At 36.0% G+C, this 26,789-nt stretch overlaps 1 protein-coding gene across 3 annotated transcripts in view; it reads right to left on the bottom strand.

The window, feature by feature from the left end:
• TCAIM (T cell activation inhibitor, mitochondrial) overlaps window positions 1-26,789 on the bottom strand; it is a 61,086-nt gene that overhangs the window by 33,345 nt on the left and 952 nt on the right. For all 3 annotated transcript variants that reach the window (XM_063114298.1, XM_063114296.1, XM_063114297.1), the window contains exons 2-5: window positions 13,878-13,970; window positions 11,889-12,024; window positions 8,474-8,627; window positions 2,815-3,067 (exon numbers count right to left, since the gene is read on the bottom strand). In XM_063114298.1, the coding sequence (XP_062970368.1) occupies window positions 2,815-3,067; window positions 8,474-8,627; window positions 11,889-12,024; window positions 13,878-13,906 (572 nt within the window). In that variant the 5' untranslated portion in view covers window positions 13,907-13,970. The remainder of the gene's footprint in view (window positions 1-2,814; window positions 3,068-8,473; window positions 8,628-11,888; window positions 12,025-13,877; window positions 13,971-26,789) is intronic.

Genomic DNA, 26,789 nt, shown 5'->3' with positions numbered 1-26,789 from the left:
ATTTTGGCCTTTATGATATAAGCTCCGGGAACTCTTACTGGGAAAAATTAACATAAATCAAAACATTGAACTAATCCTTAGCAGAGGTTCCTTCAAATTGGGCAATATCCATGCTTGGGAAAAGGTCAAGACTGGCTAACGGGGCTCTGGGCCTATGTGAACATGTTGGAATAGGGAAATCAAGTTAAGTTAGGGAAATAAAAGATGTGAAACCTTCCGACTTATTATAGGTGTTTTCGAAAATTCCAGCATCAGCACTCTAAGGCATAGTGATTAAAGGCATTTGGTCTACACTGCAATTCACTCTAAAGGACCAAAGAGCAGTATTCCTTTTCTTGCCTTTGTTTGATATAGTACTGTCTTCTCTCACCCTACTCAGCCTGGACCTTCTACTCTACAATTACACTTTCTTAAGCTAAACTCAAACTCCATGAGGTGTGATGACCTGGTTCAGGTAAGTCACTAAGAAATCAATGCTTAAGAAATATAATCTAAGGGCAGCCAGTATAAGCACTAAAAACTAAACTATCTCCTGCAATGCTCTATCATTATTAATTTCACTTTATGAAGCTAAGAAAAGAAAGGTTCTATCTGGCTAATAATGGATTTACTTCAATGTTTGTAAAGATAAATAGCTACTGACAACTAGATTGGGGATAACAGTGATCAGTAAATTGGAAAGATAAATTTCCACTGTTTCAATTTCTAAAACAGTGACTATTTACTTAAGTTGTTATGCTCTTTAAGGGTAGACAAAAAGTCAAAATGACATTTTTTGAGCTTGTCCTGATAATTGTCAAAATGAGAGCTTGAATTTACAACAAAGTATATGCCCTGGAGGAAATCAAGAATTCATAGCAACACATCTACACACAGAAATTTCCTTAAGAAAATGTATCTCTTGCTAAAAATAGCAGATATATTTTATTAAACACTAATGAAATTAACAGAGGTACTAAAAGAAAAAATGCCCTCTACATTCATTAAGTCACTTCTATTGCTACTACCTGTATTAAGCCACCTCACATTTCCATATTAAATCTTGAGTTCTCTATACTGAGCTTCCAGCACATCACATTCACATTTACTCAACGGTTCTTTAATTCAGTTCAATGAAAATACTGGACGGGTTTGATGGATCTATGAAGTAAATTAGTACACATAAAAATGAATAAAATATGTCCCCTACTTTTAAAAACTCACTATCTAATTTTTTGAAAGACTGAGGAATTTTATTGGATGAACTACATACAAATAAAGAAATTACAGGACTGACTGGTTAGTTCAGGTGGTTAGAGCACAGTATTATAACACTAAGGTTAAGGGTTTGGATCCCCGTACCAGCCAGTCACCAAAACCAAACCAAAACAAACAAACAAACAAAAATAAATAAAAAACTTAAAAAAAAAGGAAACAAAATAATTAAAAAAAAAGAAGAAATACTTGGCTTTGACAAGGAACCCAGCTGAATACCACTTATCTTGTTGAACTGGCTGTTTGCATTACTTTGCCAGCTGGCTAACTTAGTTCTAGGTCCTTGGGACAATCTTTTCATGATGGCTATACATCCAGCTCCAGATAAAAACTGTGCTCTACAAGATACTCAACTGAACTGCAGACTAACTTCTTCTCAGAAACTCTTTAATACATATTCTTAAGCCCTTTTGCTTGAGAGTAAAAGTGCAACAATTATCACTTTTCCTTTTTTGCCTAGACTTATCCAATATCATTTTTTTCTATATCCTTTAGGCCAGTCATTCCCAACCTTTTGTTCACCTAGACACAGTACAGGAAAACTAGAGCAATATCCTCCTGTGGTGTAAGCAGAAGTTTTATGTGCTGTATCCCAGTGGATGCAAGGCTAAGAACTTCTTTTCCAGCTTGTGTTTACAGCCATCTACTTCAACTCCCACTGTAGCCTCTGTGTAGAATTAACCTTAACTCATCTCTTCTGTTTTTCTAAACCAAATTTAAAATCCATCAACCTCTATCCCTCTGTTGGGAAAATATAGGAAAATGGTCAGGGCCCCTCAGATGTTCAGAATCTTGCTGAGCATTTGATGTAAATGGGAACGTGCGCCCAGGTGTTCCTTGGTTTTTGTCTAATGTAATTGCTCATGTGCACCCAGGTGTCTTGGGTTATGGACTTAAGCATAAAGGACGGGTGGCTCTGACCCATGGCACCCCCTACCGCTGGGATGCCCCCCAGGGGGCCATGGGGAGGCCACTACTGCTGCTGGAGGCAGAATGTGAACTGGTCATTTAAGGAGTCCAAAAATAACTTACTCAAAAAACCTTAATAGTGACCTACAAACCACGCATACTGAATAACAGAAAATGCTTCATATGTGGTTTTTATAATTTAAACAAATTATTCTTTCTCAATAATCTATTCTAGATGCTATTTTAAAATGCTGTCTCTGTATTATTCTTATTTATGTACTTTACACTAAAGTACATAACTACTGAACTCTCCCTTGGAAATGCCTAACACATGAAGAAGCTTAAAAAAATTTTTATAGTCTTAGGTATATAGCCTTTCTCCATATACCAGGGGTAACTCGAACAGAATTTTTAAAACTTAAGCAAAACAAAACAATCTCCTGCATGTGTTTGATATCAAAAGACAAAAAAATTAAATACAGTTGGAAGTATCCTGGCAACTTCAAGTAAGAAACATGAAATATCTTTTTCAGAATGGTTACTGACATGTAATATAATTAATATATTGCTAGGATTACTTTTCCTGGAAAATTAGACTTCAATTTTGAACATGAACTACAAGTAACAGTTTAGTTAAAAACTTTTACATACGTTAGAGTTGTTTCCATTCTTGAGACTTGTTCAAGGTCTTCCTCAGGGTCCTTGAATCCAGTAAAGGAGTAATAAGACTTGTCCCATTTGATGGGCCTGTTGGACATCTTTTTAGCTTCTTTGAGAGACTGGGAATGCACATTAGTATTCAAGCTTTGGATATGTTCAGTAGATAAACTGCAGGAGTTGAGAATATATAATACTGTGCTTAGCAGATCTCTGGTGTGCAAAGTAAATTTGACTGCTCGAAATCCTAGAGAATATAATTCCCCAAACAATTAATATGGATGATTATATGCTTCACTTAAAAAATTTTTTTAATTCAACATATAAAATCAAAATCTTTTAAAACAGTCCATTACTGATTAAAATTAGTTCTACCCGCAAATCATCTTTCTCCAAAGTATATCACACTATTTTTATGTTTATGAATTCCTTTAATCATCAGCTCCCTTTTCCAGTCTGGCACCAGTGACCAAACCCATCCCAGTACAAGAAGGGGATTCAGAATATTTTCAATACTGCCAATAAATCTGGTCTCTTAAGAGATAGAAAAGCTCTCCTATGAGGAGGTGTCCACCAATGATGTTTCTAGCACCGAAAGACAGACACTGCATTGTGACAGTGGTTCAGATGAGGAGAGGGGCCATAGCCTAAGTGGTCACAGAAACCCATTTTGAATTTTCTCTATGACAGCAAGTATGTCCTCATACTTGCCCACACAACTAGCTAGTAACTCAATATTTTAATGAGTAATTTAAAATTCTCTAATGGGGGCCGGCCCGTGGCTCACTCGGGAGAGTGCGGTGCTGATAACACCAAGGCCCCGGGTTCGGATCCCATATACGGATGGCCGGTTCGCTCACTGGCTGAGTGTGGTGCTGACAACACCAAGTCAAGGGTTAAGATCCCCTTACCGGTCATCTTTAAAAAAAAAAAAAAAAAAAAAAAAAAAAAATTCTCTAATGGTTTTTTATGTTGGGCTAGTTAGTAATCTAAATTAAGTCATGAACAGGAAAATCCACTGGGTTTGTTTTTTTCTTTACTGGCTATTAGGCATGATTGTAGCTGAATTTACTAACTTTTCAGTCAACATTCCCACCAACTGTGCCATTATCATCTCTCATCAAATGGAAGAAACACAGGACTGGGGAGGTTAAGAATGAAGCAAGGGTTTAAATCTGTGTTAACACGAAGCCAAGTATTTTCTCCACTGTAACACACACGCTGTAACACTATAACTCTTCTTAAAAAATTTTTTTTAATTAGTTTTGAAAATTATACAAGTATTATATAAGCATATGCTTACTGTAAAATTAGAGCTATATATAGTAAAAGTCTTCTGTTAACAGACATACAATTAATAACAAAAAAATCTGGGAGAAGGAGGAGGGAGGGAGGTTTCGGTAATGGGCCACAATAATCAACCACATTGTATATTGACAAAATAAAATTAAAAAAAAAAAAAAAAAAGTCTGCCCTGACCAGGTCAGCTAAATTATAGTGCCTTGGGAGACTTGGGATAAGTCAGTAATCACATCCCCCTGTCCTGAAAAACATTATCAGAAGACCACTTTTTACTTAGAAGTAGATTTAATGACACCAAAAAGCAATAAAATAACCTATAATGCTTATTACCCTTATCCTACATCTCTGCACGTAGGATGTAACCTAGTAACGATCCCAAATCTATACGTCATGTACAATCAATAGAAAACCAGATGAAGTAATCAGGCAAGTCTGTCTTTCTCTCTTTCTCCTTTGACCCTTCCCCCTTCTTATGATTATAAAATGCTAAGCTCTGCTAGCTCTCTTCAGAAAGCATTCCTCAGGGCAACCTGACTATGTGTCTCCCTGGTTGCAAATGTCATATTGGTTCAATAAATCCTTGCTATATGTATTTGGCCTCAGTTTCTTTTTGTCAATAAACCTCATACCTTTAGTAGATATAACTACTATTAACAGGTACGTATTCTCCAGACTTGCACTATGGTAGGTATTAGCCACGTGTGGCTATTTAGGTTTAAGTTAACTAAAATTAAATAAAATTTAAAATTCACTTCCCCAGCACACTGGTCACATTTCATGTGCTCAACAGCTACATGAGCTAGTGTCTGTATTAGATGGTGCAGATATGGAACATTTCCCTCACTGCAGAAAGTTCTCTTGGACAGCACTGCTCTAGACCTTTTCTATGTGCTTCTGCGCATGTGCGTGTGTATTATATGTGATATACATGCACATGGATTTACACGAACACACATCCACACAGTTTGAGTTGTTTCTCTTTAATATATAAATGATATCATTCTGGATATATTATTCTGAACTTGCTTTTGTCACTTAATCTTGATGACCCTTCCATATTTGTATGTACTCACATAGATCAACCTCACTCTTTTTAGCCAGTACATATTAGTGTACACAATGAACTAGCATAATTTATTTAACACTTCTAATAGTGATGAACATACAAATTTTTTCAATTTTTCAACATTCCATACCAGGCTGAAATGTATTTTCTTGTCTTTGCACCTGATGGCAGACACCACAATTTAATTCATTCTCAGAGATATATATTCTGCTCACCACAGACTTACAGAACCCAGGACATAAAAACTAAAAGATTTTTTTAGTTGAATCATTTGATGGTAAGGTGAGAACTACTGGCAGGTGAATTGTTCTCATGAGTGAAGGAGGAAGGGAAAACCCAAATTGCTTCACTGGAAGTTAGGAAGAAATAGCTCATCTTTATTAGCTGATTCAAGAAATAAATCTCAGTTTCTACCTTAATTTATATATTCCATTAATTACTTAATCCAGTGTAAGGGCTGTTATCTGGTGAGGACTGCCAGTATCAAACTGCACAGGTCCTCTACTGGTTCTTTAAGATACAATTTGAGAAGATGAATTTTGTAGCTTTGGAGAGATAATTCTAAATTGTGTTCTAGGAAGTTTGTACAAATTTATGCACTGACCAATAATATGGGAAAATGAATTTTCACCACCTATGGGTATTATCAGTAAGAAAAAAAAAAAAAAGAAAAGAAAAGAAAACAAAAAAAACCCCCCTAACGGGCAAAAATAGTACCTAATTATTTCAGTTTGCATTTGAATACTAAAGCTAATGATTTTTACATACTTATTGGCTATTCATATGTATTATTTCCTGAACTGCCTATTCATTGTCTTTGCCAATTCTTGTAATGGTGATACATTATGTTTTCTTTTTGATTTGTAAGAACTCAGTCAACCATTAACTGAAAGTAGAGGATTTCTGTCTTGTCTTAGAACTGGCTACAGCTATTTGTCTTATCATTAATTCACAGAAAGCTCTTAGTAAATTCTTAACTTGTTTTAGCATTTATTCTAATAATAAAGTTTATTTCCTAATGGGCCAAAAAGATGAGCAGCTAAAGAAAATGATCTAGGTTTTTATGGATTTCAAGGTATTAATAATGTAAAACAACTCATGAAATTTCAGTAATGAAAATCACTGGTAAACATTTTTCCTTACTACTTACTATCTTATCAACGAAAAACTCATTAATGATTTCTAGTGTTCTAGAAATAAAAGCTGAAAAAACCCCAATTGATTTTAATATTATGATCAGGTAAAAATGTTAAAGAAATAAAAGTGTTTTAAATCTTTGTCAGAGTGATAATATTTGTCATAAAGGCAAGGGTGAAAATGATTAACAGCAATAGTTTAAAAGAAAAATTAATAGATAATGTGGTATATAAATCAAAACATTGGACTAGGAAAAAGGAAACTTCAGTTCTAGTACCAGCTCTGTCCCTAATTTGCTGTGTGAATCTTTCTAAATTTCCCTCTAATCTTTCAAATTTGGTTTATTCTTCAACTCCATGTATATTAAATATTTAAGACAAATCCAGCTGATAGTGATAGTGGAAGTAGTAGTTGTAGCTGTAGAAATGAGCTTGATTCTGCCAAACACATAAAAATAAAAACAGACTGGTGATAATATTTCTATTTTAAAAACCGTAAAGGATGTAATTTACCTCTATAAATTCCATCTGTTCTCCTGGAGAAATCATAAAACTTAAGTAGACTACTATGCATAAGTATGTTTCTTCAATTCCTAGCCTAATCTTGACCCTGAGCAATAGCAACATATGTCTATTAAAAATATTTATGAATATTTAGTCTTACACTAGCAAACAACGTATCTTAGTTGCTTACGAGACTCATGAGTAAGAAGAGCAAATTCACAGTGGATTAAAACAAATACTAATATATTTACACTTTCATACAGAATTATGTCACTTAGAGTGATAAACATATTATTACTAATTTATTATTTACAGCATTCTTCAATACAGCTCTTCCTTCATAAAAGGGCTATGAGTTGACTTTTTGTCTCTGAATAATGAAGAATAGGGGCTATTTTTTTAAAAAACCTCTAAATCAGAGGTAGGTGTAGAAACTGCCAAGGAAAGAAATTTGTGATTCCTGATCTCCCATATTCAACCATGGAAGAATAAAAGATAGGAGAAAATATGCTATCAAATACTAGTCCCTGGAAATACTGGGTGAGAAGTTGTCCGCAACATAAAGATCCTATTGGCACTTTTTAAGTCAAGCTCTTCTTCCTTCCATCTGAGGTCTCGAAAGCCTCGTGAGCGTTAGGTATAAATTAGAGATTTTCAATTTGAGTGGCCTCTATGCAGTACTCCAACACTTTCATTTTAATAAATGAAGACCCAGAAGTTAAGGTCACACAGCCGGCCATTGGCAGAGCTAGAAATAGATGTTAGGTCTCAAAAGACCTATCAAATTCTGAGTTTTATAATAGTTTCTTTCAAAAAAATTATAGTACATTTTCTAAGTGTTTTAGCCACAACTCACAGAAAGCTCTCAGTAAATCTTAAAATTATTTTAAGTCATTCTAAAAATAAAGTTATTTCCTCAAGGATCACCAAAAGGACATAAATTTAAAGAAATAACAGGCATTTAAGGATCTTTAACTAAATATTTGTCCTTAATTTTAAGTATTACTGGATCATGGCTAAAGCAGTGACAAAAGGTACTGAAAAGAAGGCTGTATGTTAAGATTGATTAGATTTTAGAAACAGCATAATGTTGGAGTTGAAAGACATGGGTTCAAGACCTATATTCTTAAAAAAAAAAAAAAAAACCAGTGTGGCTGGTTAGCTCAGTGGGTTAGAGCATGGTGTTGGTAACACCAAGGTAAAGGGTTCAGATCCCCGCACTGGGCAGCTGCCAAAAAGAAAAAAAAAGACCTACAGTCTACCTCTATGGTCTTGGAAAAGTCACTGAATATCACTAAGGTATAACTGAGCAAATACTACCTCCCTCACAGTGTATTTTTAGGACTAAATAAGAGAGAGAAAACTGTAGTTGTTGTAGACATGTTTAACACTTAAAAAAACACTGAAATAGGAAGGGGACAAATAGGAACATTTGAGTTTTATAGACAGAAAAGGTAAAACACACAAAAAATGGCTTTTTCAAACACATGCAGCTAGAAATAGAATCTAATTCTAGGAAAACAATCAATTAAATGGTATTATTTTTCCATGACCAAAGCTTCAATTTAAAGGTAATGTCAAAATTAATGAACACATTTAACATGAAGTGTTGCAAGGGACATAATTAGAAATTTAAAAAACATACCGTAAGTACTAAAAGGTTCCTGGCCACCAGAGGAATTCTGGTCTGTTTCTCTTATATAAAATGTAAGCTGAGTTGGTTTCAAAGACTTGAAGCCTGGTTTCTGGAGGTTTTCTAAGTAGGCACTTAACCTCTTAAGAGAATTTTCATTGACTTCCTGGAAAAAAATATTAAGGTCATTTACATACAAAACAGAACAAGGAAACAACAGAAATCATATCTGACCTTTTAAGCACATTACTAAGTGTATTAAATAATTTAGTATTAAAAAACGTTGGGATTTCATAGTTCTTTGGTAAAAGATAAAATGGGATTCACATCTCACAACATGTGACAAAATGAACTCCACATGGATTATATGTAAAAAAATGTAACCCCATAAATACTACAAGAAAACATGAACCTAGGTGTGGAAAAAACCCATGACTAAATATCCCAAGGTAAAAAATGATTGATAAATTCAATTGTGTAATTGGATTTATTATATCCAATGGTATAATATCTATAATATACCACAGAGGTATGTTTTTATGTAAAAAATTTTTAGAAAACTCTTAAGGGCCGGCCCGTGGCTCACTCGGGAGAGTGCAGTGCTGATAACACCAAGGCCCCGGGTTCGGATCCCATATACGGATGGCCGGTTCGCTCACTGGCTGAGCGTGGTGCTCACAACACCAAGTCAAGGGTTAAGATCCCCTTACCGGTCATCTTTTAAAAAAAAAAAAAACTCTTAAGCCCCACAGACATACATAGTAAGCAAAGTCAAAAGACAACCAACGGGGAGAAAATATTTGCAACTTATTTTACGGCAAATATAATGGGCTCTTAAATCCCATCCACATGACAGACGTTCAATAAATTATACATTTATTCAGTGGAGTAGTAAACAACCAAAAAGAAGAGAAAGAATGTGATACAGTAGATAGTTATGATTAACATAAAGTGATTTAAAGGATATGTTAAGTAAAAAAACAAAACAAAATGCCCTTTATTGAACGAACAGCTCTATGGAAGAATGGCATAAATAATAATTGTGCTTCTTGCCACCCTTGACTGTTACGTAGGTACACAGCATGATTTGAAGTTAGAAATAATCGTTATTCCTTTTGTTAGTTTAATTATAATATGATGTTCTTAGCCACTAGAGTCTTGGAAGCAAGTGAGGTACATTTTCTGCCAGTGTAAGACTAAATCTTCGTAATTATTTTTTGATATTTTGATATCTCTTGATAGATGTTTCTATTTTTGCCAAAAAGAAACACAGGAAGAACAACCCAGAAACTAATAAAAATGATTATCTACAGGAAGCAAATAGGAATGGGATAAATGAAATAGGGATAGGAGTGAGACTTCTCAGTAAACTTTGTATTTAGTTTTGATTTTTGAAACCTATAAATGTTTTGTGTATCAAATTAAAGAGGATTTAAAAAACCATGCATCACTGTGAGATCCTGGACTTTGAGCCTGATGCTGTCACTAGATGGGACTTTAAGTCTGTTCCACTTAGAAAAGGGGCAAGTAAGAGTGGGGAAGGAGACTGAACGGAACATGTGATGATGACAAGAATGAACATCTTTCATAGAGCTAGCATTTTACTATGGGAGAAAAGTAAACAATGAATTTAATAAATAATGAAATAGGGTACGTGGAAAGGAAAAAAGCAAAAAAAAAGGAAAAGTACTGCAGGGTAAGGGGGAGAAGGAATGCTGGGAAGGAAGGTGGGGGTGGCGATTTTAAATAGGGTAGTTTAGGAGAGCCTCACTGAAAAGTGACACTTCAACGAGGAAGTGAAGGACAAGCATATCTTGGATATTGAGGGAAGGATGCTCCAAGCAGGCAGCAACTAGTGCAAAGGCTAGGCACAGAGTAGGCACTCGATAAATACAAGCTGAAAGATTAAATGAAAATATAAATTTACCAGAATAATTAAACTCTAGGTACAGTGTGTCAAGGGTCCCCAAGATCCCCCTCAGGTCCAATGATTTGCTAGAAGGATTCACAGAACTCAGAAAAGCTGCTATACTCATGTTTAGGGTTTATTACAGCAAAAAGATGCACATTAAAATCAGCAAAGGGAAAAGGTGCAAGCTTCCAGTTGTCATTTCACAGTGGAGTTTTATGAACAGTGCTTGCTCCCCCAGCAATGATGTGTGACAATACATGCAACCAGGGACGCTCATCCAAGTCTTGGTGTCCAGGGTTTTATTGGGGTCACTCAGGTCACTCACTTTAGCTATTCAGTCTCCAAACCCCCACCTCCCCCAGAGGTCAAACTGATACAGTGTAGCCCAGGGCCTCAGACATAGGAAAACTGGTATTCACCATAAATCACATTGTTAACTCAAACTTATCTGCCATGCCCAAGACCTCAGGCATACAAAATCATTCCTACCAGGCAGGACAATCCAAGGGCTCAGAGCTCATTTCCCATCAGCTGGTCAAACAAAGACCAGTACTAAAGTCAAGCCTTTCTTTGGAATGTGTAGGACTGAAGCAACCCAAGCTTGCTGAGTTAATCCTTTACAGTGCACAGAAGTTTTAATTAGAAAAGATACATTGGTAGAGGAGGGAAAACATTCAACTATTATTAGGCTTGATTTTTCATACATGTTGGGTCTAAAAACTTTAAATTATTAACACATCCCCAAGGTAATGGATATTTTCCTGTTGGTTCGATATACTGATTACTTAGAAAGGTTCTGACTTTGAATAGCCAACATATGTATGAAATACAATAATCATAATATTTTCCTAGAGCAAAGAGGCAAAATTGATTTATTTTCCACTGCAAGTAGGAAAAAAAAAAATAGCAATGTTTCAGTGTTCAAGAATTTAAGTTCCTTTTCATGTTGAACTAGGTGTCAATGTTAAAAAGGAACCAATGAAATAGTTCCAAAGCATTTGGCTTTGTAATATGTTATCTAATGTTTAAAAATATTGACCATCCTAAGTTTATCATAAGTTATTTTTCATATCAGTTTGTACTCCTTGAGCACACATTAACTAATGTAAGAAAGTGGTCCAGCAGCATGTAACATAAGGAAAAATCACTAGGGCAACTGAAAAATCTTCCTTGTATTATTCCTAAAAAAAAAGGATTGATCATGGTAATAAAGGTCTTAAGTTTTCTTTCAAACTCTCAATTCTACTTCAAAAACTGGTACAGAAAACATGATTACTAATACTCTAAAAACTTCACACGACAGCTTTATTGTGCGCATAAACAATGACAGATTTCATTAAAAATAGTTATATTTTCAATGTTCAGTGTCTACATTTCAACTCGGTTCAAAGCATTGATTATATCACCATGACAGAATAACCCAAGCTTATAGAATTCCCTGTGTGACATTGTATCAAAGGTAAATAAACTGAACAGAAATGTAGACTAAAGGTTAAAAAATAAAGAAAATCTTACCCTTTCTCTGGGGTGCTGTCCAAAGAAATCTGGATGTACTGCAAAATAGAAAGGCCTCAAGGCATTGACTGCTTCAGCTCCTGATAATGCTCTTGAGTAGAGAAACCAGTGTGGAAATATCTTCTCTAGAAATAACCTTTCAAAAAGATATGGACTGATTATTCACTGAGGCATAGACAGATACACAAATCCCCAATGTATAAAGTGATAATAAAATTAAAAGTACTATGCTCAGAAAATACCGTAGAAACAAGACAGAAAGTTTGTGGTTTTCTAAAATCTATTAGTTTTAACAAGCAGTGAGTGCTTCATGGTTTCTAAAACAGTCGTTATTTATTCCTCTGATGCAATGTGAGAAATATTAAATAATAAAAATAAAATTTCCCCTTAATAGTTAACTTTGAAATGTCAACTGGCTTCACTCCAAACAATGACAATTTTCTTCAGATAGAAAAAAACCTCAATATCCAATAGCGCAATTATTTTCTTTGCAGTGGAAAACATTTTGAGAATTATAATACTTAAAAAGAGATACAAATTGTCTTTTAGTTCATTTCCTCATTACTAGCATGCTAAAATTATTCTAGTTGGATAACTTGATGTTCTCATTCTTAAATTTTGGCATAACCCACATGACAGTCAATAGGTAGACTGTACATTAAGGATTATCAAAGGTGTTTGAACAGTAAAGGAAACAATACACCAGGTATTAAAAGTCCACAATATGAGGCAGTCTAAGTAAATGACAGTGACAAATCTGTGTATTCCCTCTCTGAGTTTCAGTTCTCATTTCCAAATGTATGACACTTAGCTCTCCTGAAATCTTCTTAAATTTTACGTATCTAAAAAAAAAGCAGAGGTCATTATTTTCCTTCTAAACTCAGCTTGGTTACAGAAGGCAAGGAAGCAGTTAAGACAGTTCAATACAGGACCATCTTCTTTATTTCTTTTATTGTGGTACCACCTTTTTCAATGTTGCCAAAGTACAAAACCCAAACTAGCTCACTACCATCACCCATTTTCAGTTAGTCTTGAAACTTCTTACTTTACAGTGTCCCCTGAAATCGTTTCTTCTTTCCATTTTCTCTGCTACCAATTATCATCACCACAAAACTGGACTGCACAGCCTCTAATTAGTCTACGCTCCTGTCTCTTTTCCCTAACCACATTGTATACCACTAACAGGGTTGCTTTCCTAAAATCCCCCTATCAGATTCCTTACTCAAACACCTGTGATGCCTCCCTCAGTTCCTGCAGAATGAGACCCACTCCTTAGTTTGATATTTAAGCCCTCTATAACCATTTTCCAATCTATCTTTCCAATCACTCCTTATAGAAAACCTCAGTTCCAGCCTGCCATGATCTTCCTCATTCTTCCCTTTTCTTTTACATGATTTCTAAGCCCTAATACAGCCTTCCTGCTCCCCCACTTCCACCTATCCAAACTGTATTCACTCACTGAACAATTGCTGCATATCTACTATGTGCCGGAGGCATTGTACCTATTTCCCCCAGAACCTTCCTTTTTATATTCTCATTATAAATACTCTTTCCCTTTTCTAAACACCCCCAAAAGAAACTGTGTCATATTTGGAACATAATACCATAAAGTGAATTGTGCTAAGGGGAAACTTGATCTTTTTCTTAAGGTTTGTTCTCTTTTTTTAAAAAAAAAAGATGACCGGTAAGAGGATCTTAACACTTGGTGTTGTCAGCGCCAGCTCTCCCAAGTGAGACATGGGCTGGCCCTTTCTCTTAAGGTTTTACACTGATATTCTGAAAGAAAGTATTCTTTTCACCTTCTGCTCTGAATGGACTCTTGGAGGATGTGGCTGCTCATATAAATTTTCTTTTTTTTGTTTTTGTTCTTGCTTTCCACCATAATATAAAATGACTTTAAAATTTGAAAATTAATAACAAATGAAATTAACCAAATGGTATAACAGATTTTCCCCCAATTCTAATGACAGATTGGACCATGAAGCTTACCTCCTCACAGGTCTCAGGTGGCAAAACATTTCTGAATAGATTTGTATGTCAACTTCCAAGCATCCATTAATTGCTTAAAAAGTTAAGCAGATACTACAAATGAACAAGTGGAATTTGAAATTAAAAACACATTACCACTTATATTACCTCCCCCCAAAATGAAAAACTTAAGATATTAATCTAACAGAACATGTACAAGATCTATACAAGGGTGCTACAAATTGGATGTCCCTCCACCCCCAACCTCACTGAAGTTTAATCCCCACTGTAGCTGTTAAGGGTGGGAAATCTTATTATGAAAATTGAAAGGTGGGGCCTTGAAGAGGTGATTAGACTGCAGGAACATGTTGTAGTGAATGGATTAATAATGGTGGTCAGGGGCATGGTTCTGAGGGCTTTAAAAGTAAAGCATGTAAGAGTCTCTCTCTCTGCTCTGCCATCTTCTGCCATGTGAGACCCCTGTGTCACTGCTGCTACCACCAAGGCCTTCACCAGATGTTTCCTGGATTTGGATTTCTCAGCCTCAGAAACTGTAAACAATAAATTTCATTTTCTTTATAAATTACACAGTTCCAGGTATTTTGTTATAAGCAACAGAAATGAACTAATACAGAGAAAAACTACAAGACTCTGATGAAAGAAATTAAAGAACTAAATATATAGAGAGGTAATCCATATTCATGGATAGGAAGATTCAATATTGTCAAGTTGTCAGTTTTTACAAACTTGATCTATAGATTTGATGCAATACTAATCAAAATCCCTGAAAATTATTCTATGGATATCAACAAATGGATTCTGAAGTTTATATGTGGAACTGCAGACGAATATATAAGTACACAAATAAAGTTTATGTGGAGAGGGAAAAGACCCAGAGTAGCCAACTCAATACTGAAGAATACTGAAATTAGAAGACAGACACTACCCAACTTCAAGAGTTACTCCAAAGCAGATAGATCCATGAAATAGAATAGAGCCCATAAACAGACCAACAGGAATATAGTCAACTTATCTTTGACAAAGGAGCAAAGGCAATAAAATGGAGTAAAGATAGTGTTTTTGACAACTGACACTGTAACTGGTCATCTACATGCAAAAAAATTAACACAGACCTAGACACAGACCTTACACCCTTCACAAAAATTAACTCAAAATGGAGCACAGACCTAAATATAAAATGCAAAAGTATAAAACTCCTATAAGATAACATAGGAGAAAATCTGGATGACCTTGGGAATGAAGATTACTTTTTAGATACCACACCAAGGGCACTATTCATGAAAGAAATAATTGATAAATGGACTTTATTAAAATGTAAAACTTCTGCTCTGTGAAAGACGATGTGAAGAAAATAAGACAAGTAGAAAGAAAATATTTGCAAACAACACATCTGGTAACAAACTATTATTTGAAATATATGAAGAACTCTTAAAACTCAACAAGAAATTGAACAACCTGATTTAAAAATGGACAAAAAACCTGAACATCACTAAAGAAGATAAACAGGTGGCATATAATCATATGAAAAGATGTTTAACATCACATGTGATCGAGGAATTATGAATTAAAAAAGCAATGAGATAGCACCATACATCTATTAGAATGACCAGAATTCAGAACACTAACACCTTGAAATACTGCCAAGAATGTGGAGCAATAAGAACTCTCCTTCACTGCTGGTGGGAATGCAAAATGGTATAGCCACTTTGGAAGACAGTTTGGCAGCTTCTCACAAAACTAAATGTACTATTACCATATTATCCAGCAATTGTACTCCTTGGCAATTATTTACCAAAATGAACTGAAAACTTGTGTCCACACAAAAACCTGCATGCAGGTGTTTATGGCAGCTTTACTCATAACTGACAAAATCTGGAAGCAAACAATATGTCCTTCAACAGGCGAATGAATAAATAAACTGTAATACAGCCAGACAACAGAATATTATTCAGGCTAAAAATAAATAAGCTTTTGAGCAAGAAAAGACATGGAGGAAACTTAACTGCATATTACTAAGTTAAAGAAGCCAATCTGAAAAGGCTACATACTGTATGACTCCAACTATATGACATTCTGGAAAAAGCAAAAGTGTTAAGATGGTATAAAGATCAGTTGTTGCCAGGGGCTGGGGAGAGGGAAGAATGAATAGGCAGAGCACAGAGTTTTAGGGTAGTGAAGCCTGTGTAATACTACAATGGTGGAAACATGTTATGATACATTTGTTAAAACTCTTAGACTGTAGAATACCAAGAGTGAATCATAAGTAAAATATGGACACTGGGTGATGATGCATGAATGGAGGTTCACCGATTGTAACAAATGTACCATTGTGGTGATAGTGACAAAAGACTGTGCATGAGCAGGGGACAGGTGGTATATGGGAACTCTACTTTCTGCTTAATTTTGTTGTGAACCTAAAATTGCTCTAAAAATTAAAGTCTACTTCCAAAAGAAAAGTTAAGCAGATAAAAGGGGGAAAATATTTTAATCACATGAACTCTTCCAATAATTTATATCTTTAGCAAGATATTCTAGTACACTATGGTCTCCATGTCAACCGACTAAATGATTTTAAAAATCCTATGAGCAGTACCTTATTTAAGTCTTGAAATTCACATGGTGATCGCCAGGTAAAGAATTCTTTTCACTCTTACTTAATCAAGTACTGAGTTTTTTCAACTCTCAATTATTACATTCTTGTAGAGATCTGCTGAGCAGCATATTCTCTTAAATTACACATGGCTAAAGTCCTATTCTGTCAAATCTTTAGCATCAAAATGTTTTTAAAACCTATTTTCATAACATGATTAATATTTCTGAACCAAAGTAACCTAAGGAAGCATAACTGTCATCAACAGAATGATGGAAATCTTTATTTTAAAGAAAAATCAAGAATTACCTTTAAAAAATAGTACATTTTCAAACAATGAATACTTAAATTTTTCTGATTGACTGGTGTGCTAAGAGTTACTTGGATACAGAATGTGTTTATAGATATTCATTTAAAAGTTAAAAAGGTGATTTTATTTTACCATTGACATTGATATTTTGTTTGACACAAATACACAGATACAGAAAATACTTCTACCACTTTGAAGATTTCTGATATTACATGGAGATACAATGAGGAAAAAAGAACTATTTGGACTATTTGAAGTTTCAATGTTACCTGCGAGGGACTGAAGTATTGCCAAACTCCACCAAAAAGTAACCAGAATAATCTAGACTCAGTTAAGGTAGCACAGGTACAAGGCTCGAAGCTTGCAAATAAGACTAGAAGGACAGTTTCCAGTCAAGATGGCAGAATAGTTGGTCCCCAGCGTCACTCTCTCCCACAAATCAACCAGTTTACAACTATAGAAAAGCAACAATAGCCAAGCTGGGGCCACTAGAGCTTAGGGGAAGAGGAGGAGAGAGCTATGGAGTGCATGAAGGTGGGAGAAGCCACAATGAGAGACAGAAAAAACTGCTCCGACCATTTTGTGTGGCAGCCGCTTTAAGGCTGGAGCTGTTAAGCTCATGGAGCAGGAGCCAGCAAAAACCACAGCTGTGCCCTTCAGATGAAGTTGCTGGGAGGCAACAGGGGAGAAGGGGGCCTTGGTGGCCCCCAGGACAGCAAGACCACTAACAAGGTTCCCGTGGACCCACACAGGACCAAGGAGCCACAACAACTGAAAAAAAGGAGCCATTCAGAGGCTGGTGAGTCATCAAAAGGGACCGGCGCATGGCTCATCCCATGAGAAATGTTTGCAGCATGGGTGGTGGGGGAGACGGGCCCACTGGGAGAAAACTGGTACACAGCAAGGACAGCCATTCTGCCCCCCAGTCAGTGTAGGATCACTCAGAGGAGACTGGTCGGGAATGCAGAATTGCATGCGGTGCAGTTTGATGAAAAGACTCAGGCCCAGGTCAGACTTTCTACACAACCCAAGTGCACCAGGTCTCTGGAGAGCTGGAAGTACCTATAAGGTCAACCACTACTACAACCTGAGCTGCACAAAAAGCCTTCCCTAGGGAAACAGCAGCAAAGCAGCAATTTAGCTCAACCACACAGTTCAAGTACTGGTTCTCACAGAAAGTTCCCCCATTTTAGAAGTAAGCAAAGGACAAAAAGTTAGTTCCAGCCTAAGTACAGCACCAGAGCCTTGGGACCCACCTGGGGACCGGAGGCATGGAGTCGAGGACTGGACCCCCACTCACATCCAGGCACATTGCCAGTGCCTTGGGGCCCAACCAGGAACCTGAGGTATGGAGCTGAGGACCAGACTCCCTCCCACAACCAGGCACACCGCCAGTGCCTCGGGGCCTGACCAGGGACATGAGGTATGGAGCCAGGGACTGAACCCCCCCCCCACCCACAACCAGGCACAATGCCAGTGCCTTGGGGCCCACCTGGGGACCTGAGGCATGGAACCAGGAACCAGACCTCTCTCCCACATCCAGGCACACCACCAGTGCCTCAGGGCCTGACCAGGGTCCTGAGGCATAGAGCTGGAGACCAGATCCGGCCTCACTTTTCTCATGCAGTAGGTGGTCACTTAGTTTCCTTCAGTGACATTACTAAGGGATGTATCTCTATAATTCCTAAGAAGGAGGAGCTGCCATTGCTCTTCTCCCAGTTTCCACCAGGATACTGCCAAAGCCAACCCCCCTCACAACCAGGCACACCACCAGTGCCACAGAGCATGCCCAAAAGATCACCTCCATGTGGGTGGGCCACCATAGCCACCATAGCAACCATGCCTGCCACCAAAGTGGCTAGATGTCACAACCACCATGCAGATGATCCACCAGCCTCTGGAGTGCACTGACAAAAGGAAAGTCACCAGCAGAGACCAAAGAAAGGAAGAGGATCTCTCTCTCCACAAAGCCCATTCCAGAGTGACAAAAGAAGCATCTGCTCTATGATAATACTGGGGGACCTGAACATACCTTTCGGCATTGGACAGATCATCTAGGCAACAAATCAACGGAGTAACTATTACTCTTTCAGAGGGAGAGAAGAAATCTAGGGTTAACAGTGGTGGGAGGGGGAGGGAGAGGGGAATAGAGAGAGTTTGGACAAGGGGCATAAAGAATAAGTACCATCTGTAACAATACATGTACTAGTAATATTGATTTGATCAACATATGTCAGCATTGATCACCCAAAATATGTATAGTCAATTATGATTCAATAAAAATTAAAAAAAAAAAAGACTAGAAGGATATACATATGCAATCTGTAACAATGTCTATCTCTAGGTGGTAGGATATCAAGTGCTTTAATTTTTTTATTTCCTAGTTTATTTACAATGAACATGTAAAATACGTTCTTAAAAACAAAAAATAAAAAAACCTCAAAGCTTTTAGCAAACAAATTAAACAAAGAAAATGAGTCTAGCAGGAAATGGAGTGCTGTCCATTCGGTATTTAAGTCAGGTCGCTAGTCCTGGGAAATCTGTCTAAGGACAATCTTGGATTGTGGTCCTAGTCTAGCTCAGGAATAAACAGCTTTCCACAGCCACCAAAAATCAAACAAACAAAAAAAGAATCAGCTTTCCACACTCACACATAATGAAATTTCAGTTTTTATATTATTAAGAGAATTTCTGCAAAGATAGTAATGAATGAACTAAAACTGTGGATAAGAAACAAGGAATAATATTTGAGAGGCACATAAATGATCATCCAAGAATACGAGTGGGAAATAGATGAAATACGCAGCCAAGCTCTAATTAACCAGCATCTATTATTCAGCATAAAACAATACTAAAAGTTAGTAAAGAAGCCTTGAAAAGTTAAAATAACTGAACAATGCAAAGTTGCACTTAGGCCTACCATTGTAACAATGCAACCTGGTTTTAACTGTCTTTTTTATTTTATTTTATTTTGTCAATATACAATGTGGTTGATTATTGTGGCCCATTACTGAAACCTCCCTCCTTCCTCCCTCTTCCCCCTCCTTCCCAAGAATCTCCTTTCTGTTTGCTTGTTGTATCAAATTCAAGGAATTGTAATTGTTGTGACTTCTTCCCTCCCCCCCCCGTTTATTTGTCTATTTGCTTATTTATTTTTAGCTCCCACAAATAAGTGAGAACATGTGATATTTCTCTTTCTGTGCCTGACTCGTTTCACTTAATATAATTCTCTCTAGGTCCATCCGTGTTGTTTCAAATGGCAGTATTTCATTCTTCTTTTATAGCAGAGTAGTATTCCATTGTGTAGCTATACCACATTTTCCACATCCACTCATCTGATGATGGACATTTGGGCTGGTTCCAATTCTTAGCCATTGTAAAGAGTGCTGCAATGAACACTGGGGAACAGGTATACCTTCGACTTGATGATTTCCATTCCTCTGGGTATGTTCCCAGCAGTGGGATAGCTGGGTCATATGGTAGATCTATCTGCAATTGTTTGAGGAATCTCCATACCATTTTCCATAGAGGCTGCACCATTTTGCAGTCCCACCAACAATGTATGAGAGTTCCTTTTTCTCCGCAACCTTGCCAGCATTTATCGTTCACAGTCTCTTGGATATTAGCCATCCTAACTGGGATGAGATGGTATCTCAGTGTGGTTTTGATTTGCATTTCCCGGATGCTGAGTGATGTTGAGCATTTTTTCATGTGCCTGTTGGCCATTCGTATATCTTCCTTTGAGAAATGCCTATTTAGCTCTTTTGCCCATTTTTTAATTGGGTTACTTGTTTTTTTCTTGTAAAGTTGTTTCAGTTCCTTGTATATTCTGGATATTGATCCTTTGTCAGATGTATATTTTGCAAATATTTTCTCCCACTCTGTTGGTTGTCTTTTAACTCTGTTAATTGTTTCTTTTGCTGTGCAGAAGATTTTTAGTTTGATATAATTCCATTTGTTTATTTTTCCTTTGGTTGCCCATGCTTTTGGGGTCGTATTCATGAAGTCTGTGCCAAGTCCTACTTCCTGAAGTGTTTCTCCTATGTTTTCTTTGAGAAGTTTTATTGTTTCAGGGTTTATATTTAATTCTTTAATCCATTTTGAGTTGATTTTAGTATATGGTGAGAGGTATGGGTCTAGTTTCATTCTCCCGCATATGGATATCCAGTTATCCCAGCACCATTTGCTGAAGAGGCAGTCTCTTACCCAGTGTATAGGCTTGGTGCCTTTGTCAAAGATCAGATGGCTGTAGGTATGTGGGTTGATTTCTGGATTCTCTATTCTATTCCATTGATCAGTGTGTCTATTTTTATGCCAGTACCATGCTGTTTTGGTTGGTTTTAACTGTCTTTTGCAGCAATAACTTAGAAGTTCATGAAATCAGAATGTCTCCATCTGATAAATAATGTAGGTGATCCAAATGACATACTCTACTCTACATTTTCACAAAAGCAAAACATCAGACACAAACGAAACACTGAAAAGAAACTGTTATAACTGATTTGAAGTTTAAAAAACGTTTTGCATTCTGAAAGTTAAAGCATACTAAAAAGACACAATTTGAAACAAATTTTGGAAAGAACAGGTCCTTCAAATTTGATTCATAAAGAATTTTAGAGGCAGGCAGACAAACTACATTGCTGAGAAAGCAGCTTATAGGATTTGTCTTAAGAGTTAGTTCAGAATTAGTTTCCAAAGAATCACCTACAGTAAAATCACAAAAATCAGACAATCTGCTATGGTCTGAATGTTTGTACCCCCCAAAGTTCATATGTTGAAACCCAATCACCAATGTATTAGGAGTTGACTAGGTCATGAAGACAGAGCCCTTATAAAAGAGATTCCAGAGAGCTCCCTTGGCCCTTCCACTATGTGAGGTTACAGCAAGATGGGCCACCACAAGGCACCAAATCTGCTGACAGCTTTATGTTAGACTTCCCAGCCTTCAGAACTATAGGATATAAATTTTTGCTGTTTATGAGCTACCTAGTTTACAGTACAGACCCTTGGTATCTGTGAGGGATTGGTTATGAGGTCCTCCGAGGTTACCAAAACCAGGATGCTCAAGTACCTTATATAAAATGGCACAGTATTTATGTATAATCTATTTACATCCTTCTGTATACTTTAATTCATCACTAAATTACCTAAAATACTTAATACATTGTAAATGCTAGGTAAATAGTTGTTATACTTCTAAAATTTGCATTATTTCTTCTTGTACTTTTTTTTTTTCCGAATATATTTTCAATCCACGGCTGGTTGGATCTGTGGATGTGGAACCCACAGATATGGAGGCATGACTGTATTTTGTCACTGCAGTCCAAATAGACTAAGACAGTATCCTAATTACTTTCAATCAAGGAGTGTAAAGTATGCTGTACATAAGACAAAACTACATAGCATGTATTATAAGCATTTAAATAAAATGCTTCCATCAAAAATAATCAGAGCAAAAACAAAAAATTCTGTAGGTAAAGTACTGATTTTCAGGTGTCCAGAAAAATGAGTTCATTTACTATCCACTTTGTAAACACAGGGTATAACTAAACTACTACTGAACAATGACTAATAGGACATCAATACTCAAAAATATGACAAAAGATTCTCTCAATGAAAATAAAGTGCTCTCAAAAATAAGTCTCAACATTAAATCACGATTTCTAGATTTAGATAGAGAACTTTAAAAAAAAAATTACCATATTACAGGTTGAGAGTTAGGTGTTTTCTACCTGCTTTTCTGTGAGTAGGCTATTTACTAAAAAGCTTCACGCTTCAGTTGAGTAAAAAGGTAGCCACCACTAGTTCTGGCTAGTCCAAGTGGAGATATGTTAGGAGTAAAGTACCCACTGGATTTTAAAGATTTAATACAAAGAATGCAAAGTATCTCATTAATAATGTTTTTATATTGGTTATTTTGTTAAAATTAATTACATTTGTTTCTTTTTACTTAAAAAAAATAAAACACAACCTAGTTTTGTTTTTTACAATTTACTATTAGAAAAATTTAAATTATATCTGAGGCTCACATTATATTTCTACTGGACTGTGCTAAGCTAAGCCAATGCAAGGCAAAAACAGTCTGAGTTAACATGACAGTCAGAATAGGCAGTTTGCACAAAGATTAGGAAATAGGGGCTGGGAGTCTGAGATCTTGACTTCTGCACTAACTGTGTGAGCAAGGGCAAGTTACATCACCTTTCTGAATCTGTTTCCTCATCTATTAAGCGATATAGAAAGTTAAGAGCAGTCTGTTCTACCACACACAAAAAAGTTTCTTTAATGTGAATTAGCTTTTGCACAATTGGTAAATAGAGAAAAGGTGTTATATTATATACATTCCTTCCCAGCATGTTAGTGATTTGAGGTGTGATCAGAGGCGAACTTCCTACAATCAAAATGAATGCTTTAGTAATATGTAAAAATCTTAAGGAAAAAAATCTGAAAACCTCCCAGTGGTTTCTTCCTTTGGTTTAAGAAGCAGATGTTTAGTGGCTTTGAGTATCACTAGATTTTCCACTGTGTCAAACAATCTGGGAAGCTCCTTGTGTAGATGAAAAAGTTAGCGATTTGTCTTTTTTAAAAAACTGACTGATAAGTAAGTCTACTTCAAGACTGAAATTTGAATTTTGATAAAACTGGTCTGTCTATACTAGGTTCAATTGTACTAGTATATTTATTAGGGTTATGATTTTTGTTAGGGCTTTTATATAATTTCATAAATTTTGAATGTTGTGTATTTTTTCCCCATACGCCCTATTACTTTAGTGTATTATCTTGCAGAATATCAGGATTTCTAGCAACATATATATGACATTACAGCAGAAACACCTGTATATTACATACTGTCATTCCAAACTGCCCTTTAATTCTGAATTTTAAATTTTTATTAACTGAGAGAATACTTTAACTTACACAATGCTATAGTCTGCTAGTATAGGAATATAGGCTAGTCAGTAAAATCAATGAATATTTTATTGAATTTTGTCTTTATTTTATAAAGAAGAAAAATTTATGATTCTAACACTAGCAGTAAAGAATACCAAATTTAATACAAATGAGAGAACAAGAGATATATGTGTAACTGTTTGGTCTTTGCTCACTAGACTGAAGTTATCTGGACTGCATACTTAATGAAAAAATTATTGAAAGACACATATAAAATGCTGGAAATATTCATTAAAGATTTTCTAAAATGTGATATGTAGTTTAGAAGATTATTTTTGAGCTCTCTGGATATAGAATCCACATCTGACTTTTTGTACACGTTTTCAGGAATACACTGTGTATGAAAGTAGGGGCTATCTATCTCAGGATTTTTGTGAAGCTTAAGTAAAATAATGTACATAAGAGATTTAGCAACATTTGGCAAATAGAAAATTCATAAAAGTGGAAACTATTATTATGATATAGTTCAGAGTGAATTAAAAAAACTGCAGAAGTCTTTTTCCCACCTAATGAGGGCTTACATATAGATAGAACATGCAGTTAAGTATAACATTTTATCTGAAAACAAATTTTCAGAATTATAGCAATAAGGGATCAATGTCTGAAAGTCTTAAAAAATACAACGCGGTTGGCAATTTTGCCAAGGCTACACACAAGTCAAAAGTACAAATGAATGATTTAATTTTACAAACTTCACTCTAGGAAAAAGATTTTTTAATCTATCAGAACAACAACAACAAAAAACCCAAGCCTAATTGTTTATTCTTACCATTTGAAGACCAAATTAGCATTTGGTTAGTAATAAAAACACAAGTTTTGATGAAAGTAGCATTTCTCTTTGAAAAAAAAAAAAGAACTAAAGCAGGTATAATAAAGTTATATTGTACTGTTGGAATTGCCTTTCTATGAGTTAATACTGATTTTTTAAAGTCAGTGTTTCTTGGGTGATGGCGGAGCAATGAGAGGGAAAGTGAATTCTTTTCCTTTTTCTGATAATTCTCCCTTTCCCACAACATCAGCTGATTCTTATTTATATAGGAAAATACCTATACATACAAGAAAATATCCTGTTAATAATTTTGATACCCACTCAAATTACTGTTCTAAGATGATGATTTCCTATACAAATAACTGGAAACAATTAAAAATATGTTTTCTGGTTCTGTTTAAGAATGAGAATGGAAACTGATGTTTTCCCTTGGAGTACTCTGAGTATTTCCCATACGCTCACCTTTAAGAGTGGGCTCTGAAAGCAAAGCGACAGGGAAGGCGTGATCAGATCAGGACCCACTTTTGGAAAAGAGAAAAGGGATAAAGGAAGAAAGAAAGAAAACAAACAACTCTTTCGGCAGTGGTTCTCAAAGCAGCAATAGCATCACCGGGAACTTGTTGGAAATAAAAATTATCAGGCCCACCCCAGTCCTGCAGGATCAGAAACTGAGTAGGGTCCAGGAACCTGTATTTTCACATACTCTCAGGGGATTCTAATGCATGCCTGAGTTTGAGAATCCTTAAACTGCTTTAGGGAATCCTTCTGATTTTATCACCACAGAGGATTCTGAGGTGTCTCTTAGAAAACTTTAAAATTTTAATTCTTTAAAAATACTTGTTTAATACAAATTTATGGAAAGATCATTAGAAACTCAACCCTAAGCCAACAATCAAATGAGGATTTAAGTTTTTGCTTGAACTAGTTCTTTGTTTCCTGTATGGTTTACCTACTTTTGAAATTAAAAAAATAAAATTCTAAGTGTAGACAATGCTAGAGTCCAGTAGGTTGGCAGGCATGGCTGCTTGCCTTATCATAAAGCACAGATCTTGGGTTAGTTCCCAACTTCGCAAGACCAAGAGCCCAATGTTACTTCAGGTAGAAGAAAGCAGGTCCTGGGAAACTAAATCAGAAGGGGCTTAATGATAACTAGAATGTTAACTTTTTAATTTACTTTGAGAAATATAACTGCTGAGAAGACTAAAATATCCAGATCTACTATTCTTTCTCTTATGGGACTAGCTACACAGAAAATGAAATTACTATCAGCAGATTGAAGATACACTGCTTCAGCACAGAGTTCGGTGCTCTCCCTTGCTAGTGGCACTATCTCCAAAAGTCTGGGGCACCCCCTCATCAACCACAGGCTTTTTGTCTCCTGATTAAACTCTTACATGGGGTGGTTCCTGTCCATATTCCATTTAGCCTGTTATTCTTCCATTTGGAAAAGGCCTTAGGCATGCTACAAAATAACTAAAGAGGTTACACTGTAACCTTCAGACGTGGGAAGCATTCTAGATCCTTAAATCACCCATTCATCAAAAGGCATTAACCAAATACTTATGTGGAAAAGGAAAACACTGAGACGATTCCAGCCCTCAAAAAACATATAGTCTAGAAGAGAGGGAGAGAGGGGTAGAAAAACAAACACAAGTAGATAATTATGAAACAACGCACTAAATGCAATGATACAGATATGCACTGAATATTATGGGAAACTCCCAGGTGCTACTCCTAGAATGGGGTGGGGAGGGAGTTCTGGAAGGTCTTGTCCCAGGAGATGGTGTCCTCCATGGACTGCGGGTGGTGGTGGAGGATGTGGAAGGATACAATTCATTTACAAACGACTGCAAATGATTTTAATCAAGTTAATAGTGATATAGGCTTCTATTTCATGAAATGAAAACTTCTAATTTTAACCTAAATTGTGTACTAAGTGAGGCATTAAATCTTCTGTGCAGTTTCAAAGTAATTTTGGTGGAAAGATGTCAAAGTTGGTGAAAACACCCTAACTATGGCTTAGTACACATATAAGAAAAACTGTTTTGTTTAAATTACTTTCGATAGATACAGAAAGAGTAACTAACAGTGTTTACCAAGCAGAGGTCCCAGGATTGAGCTTCGGTCATTTGGCACAATTTTTATTTGACAGTAACTTATTTTAACAAAGTTAATGCTACTCTCATTCCAACTGTGACTTCTCTTAGTAACTATCTTGCAAGGTTTTTGAAAGCAGTTTGTTCCATCAAGGAGGAATAAAAGCAGACAATTTTTCATTGCTTTTCAGTTGAATAC

Source organism: Cynocephalus volans, chromosome 11 (genome assembly GCF_027409185.1).
Source record: "Cynocephalus volans isolate mCynVol1 chromosome 11, mCynVol1.pri, whole genome shotgun sequence".
Lineage (NCBI taxonomy): Eukaryota > Metazoa > Chordata > Mammalia > Dermoptera > Cynocephalidae > Cynocephalus > Cynocephalus volans.
The sequence above is the reverse complement of the archived record's forward strand: the minus strand, read 5'-3'. Positions and strand labels throughout refer to the sequence as shown.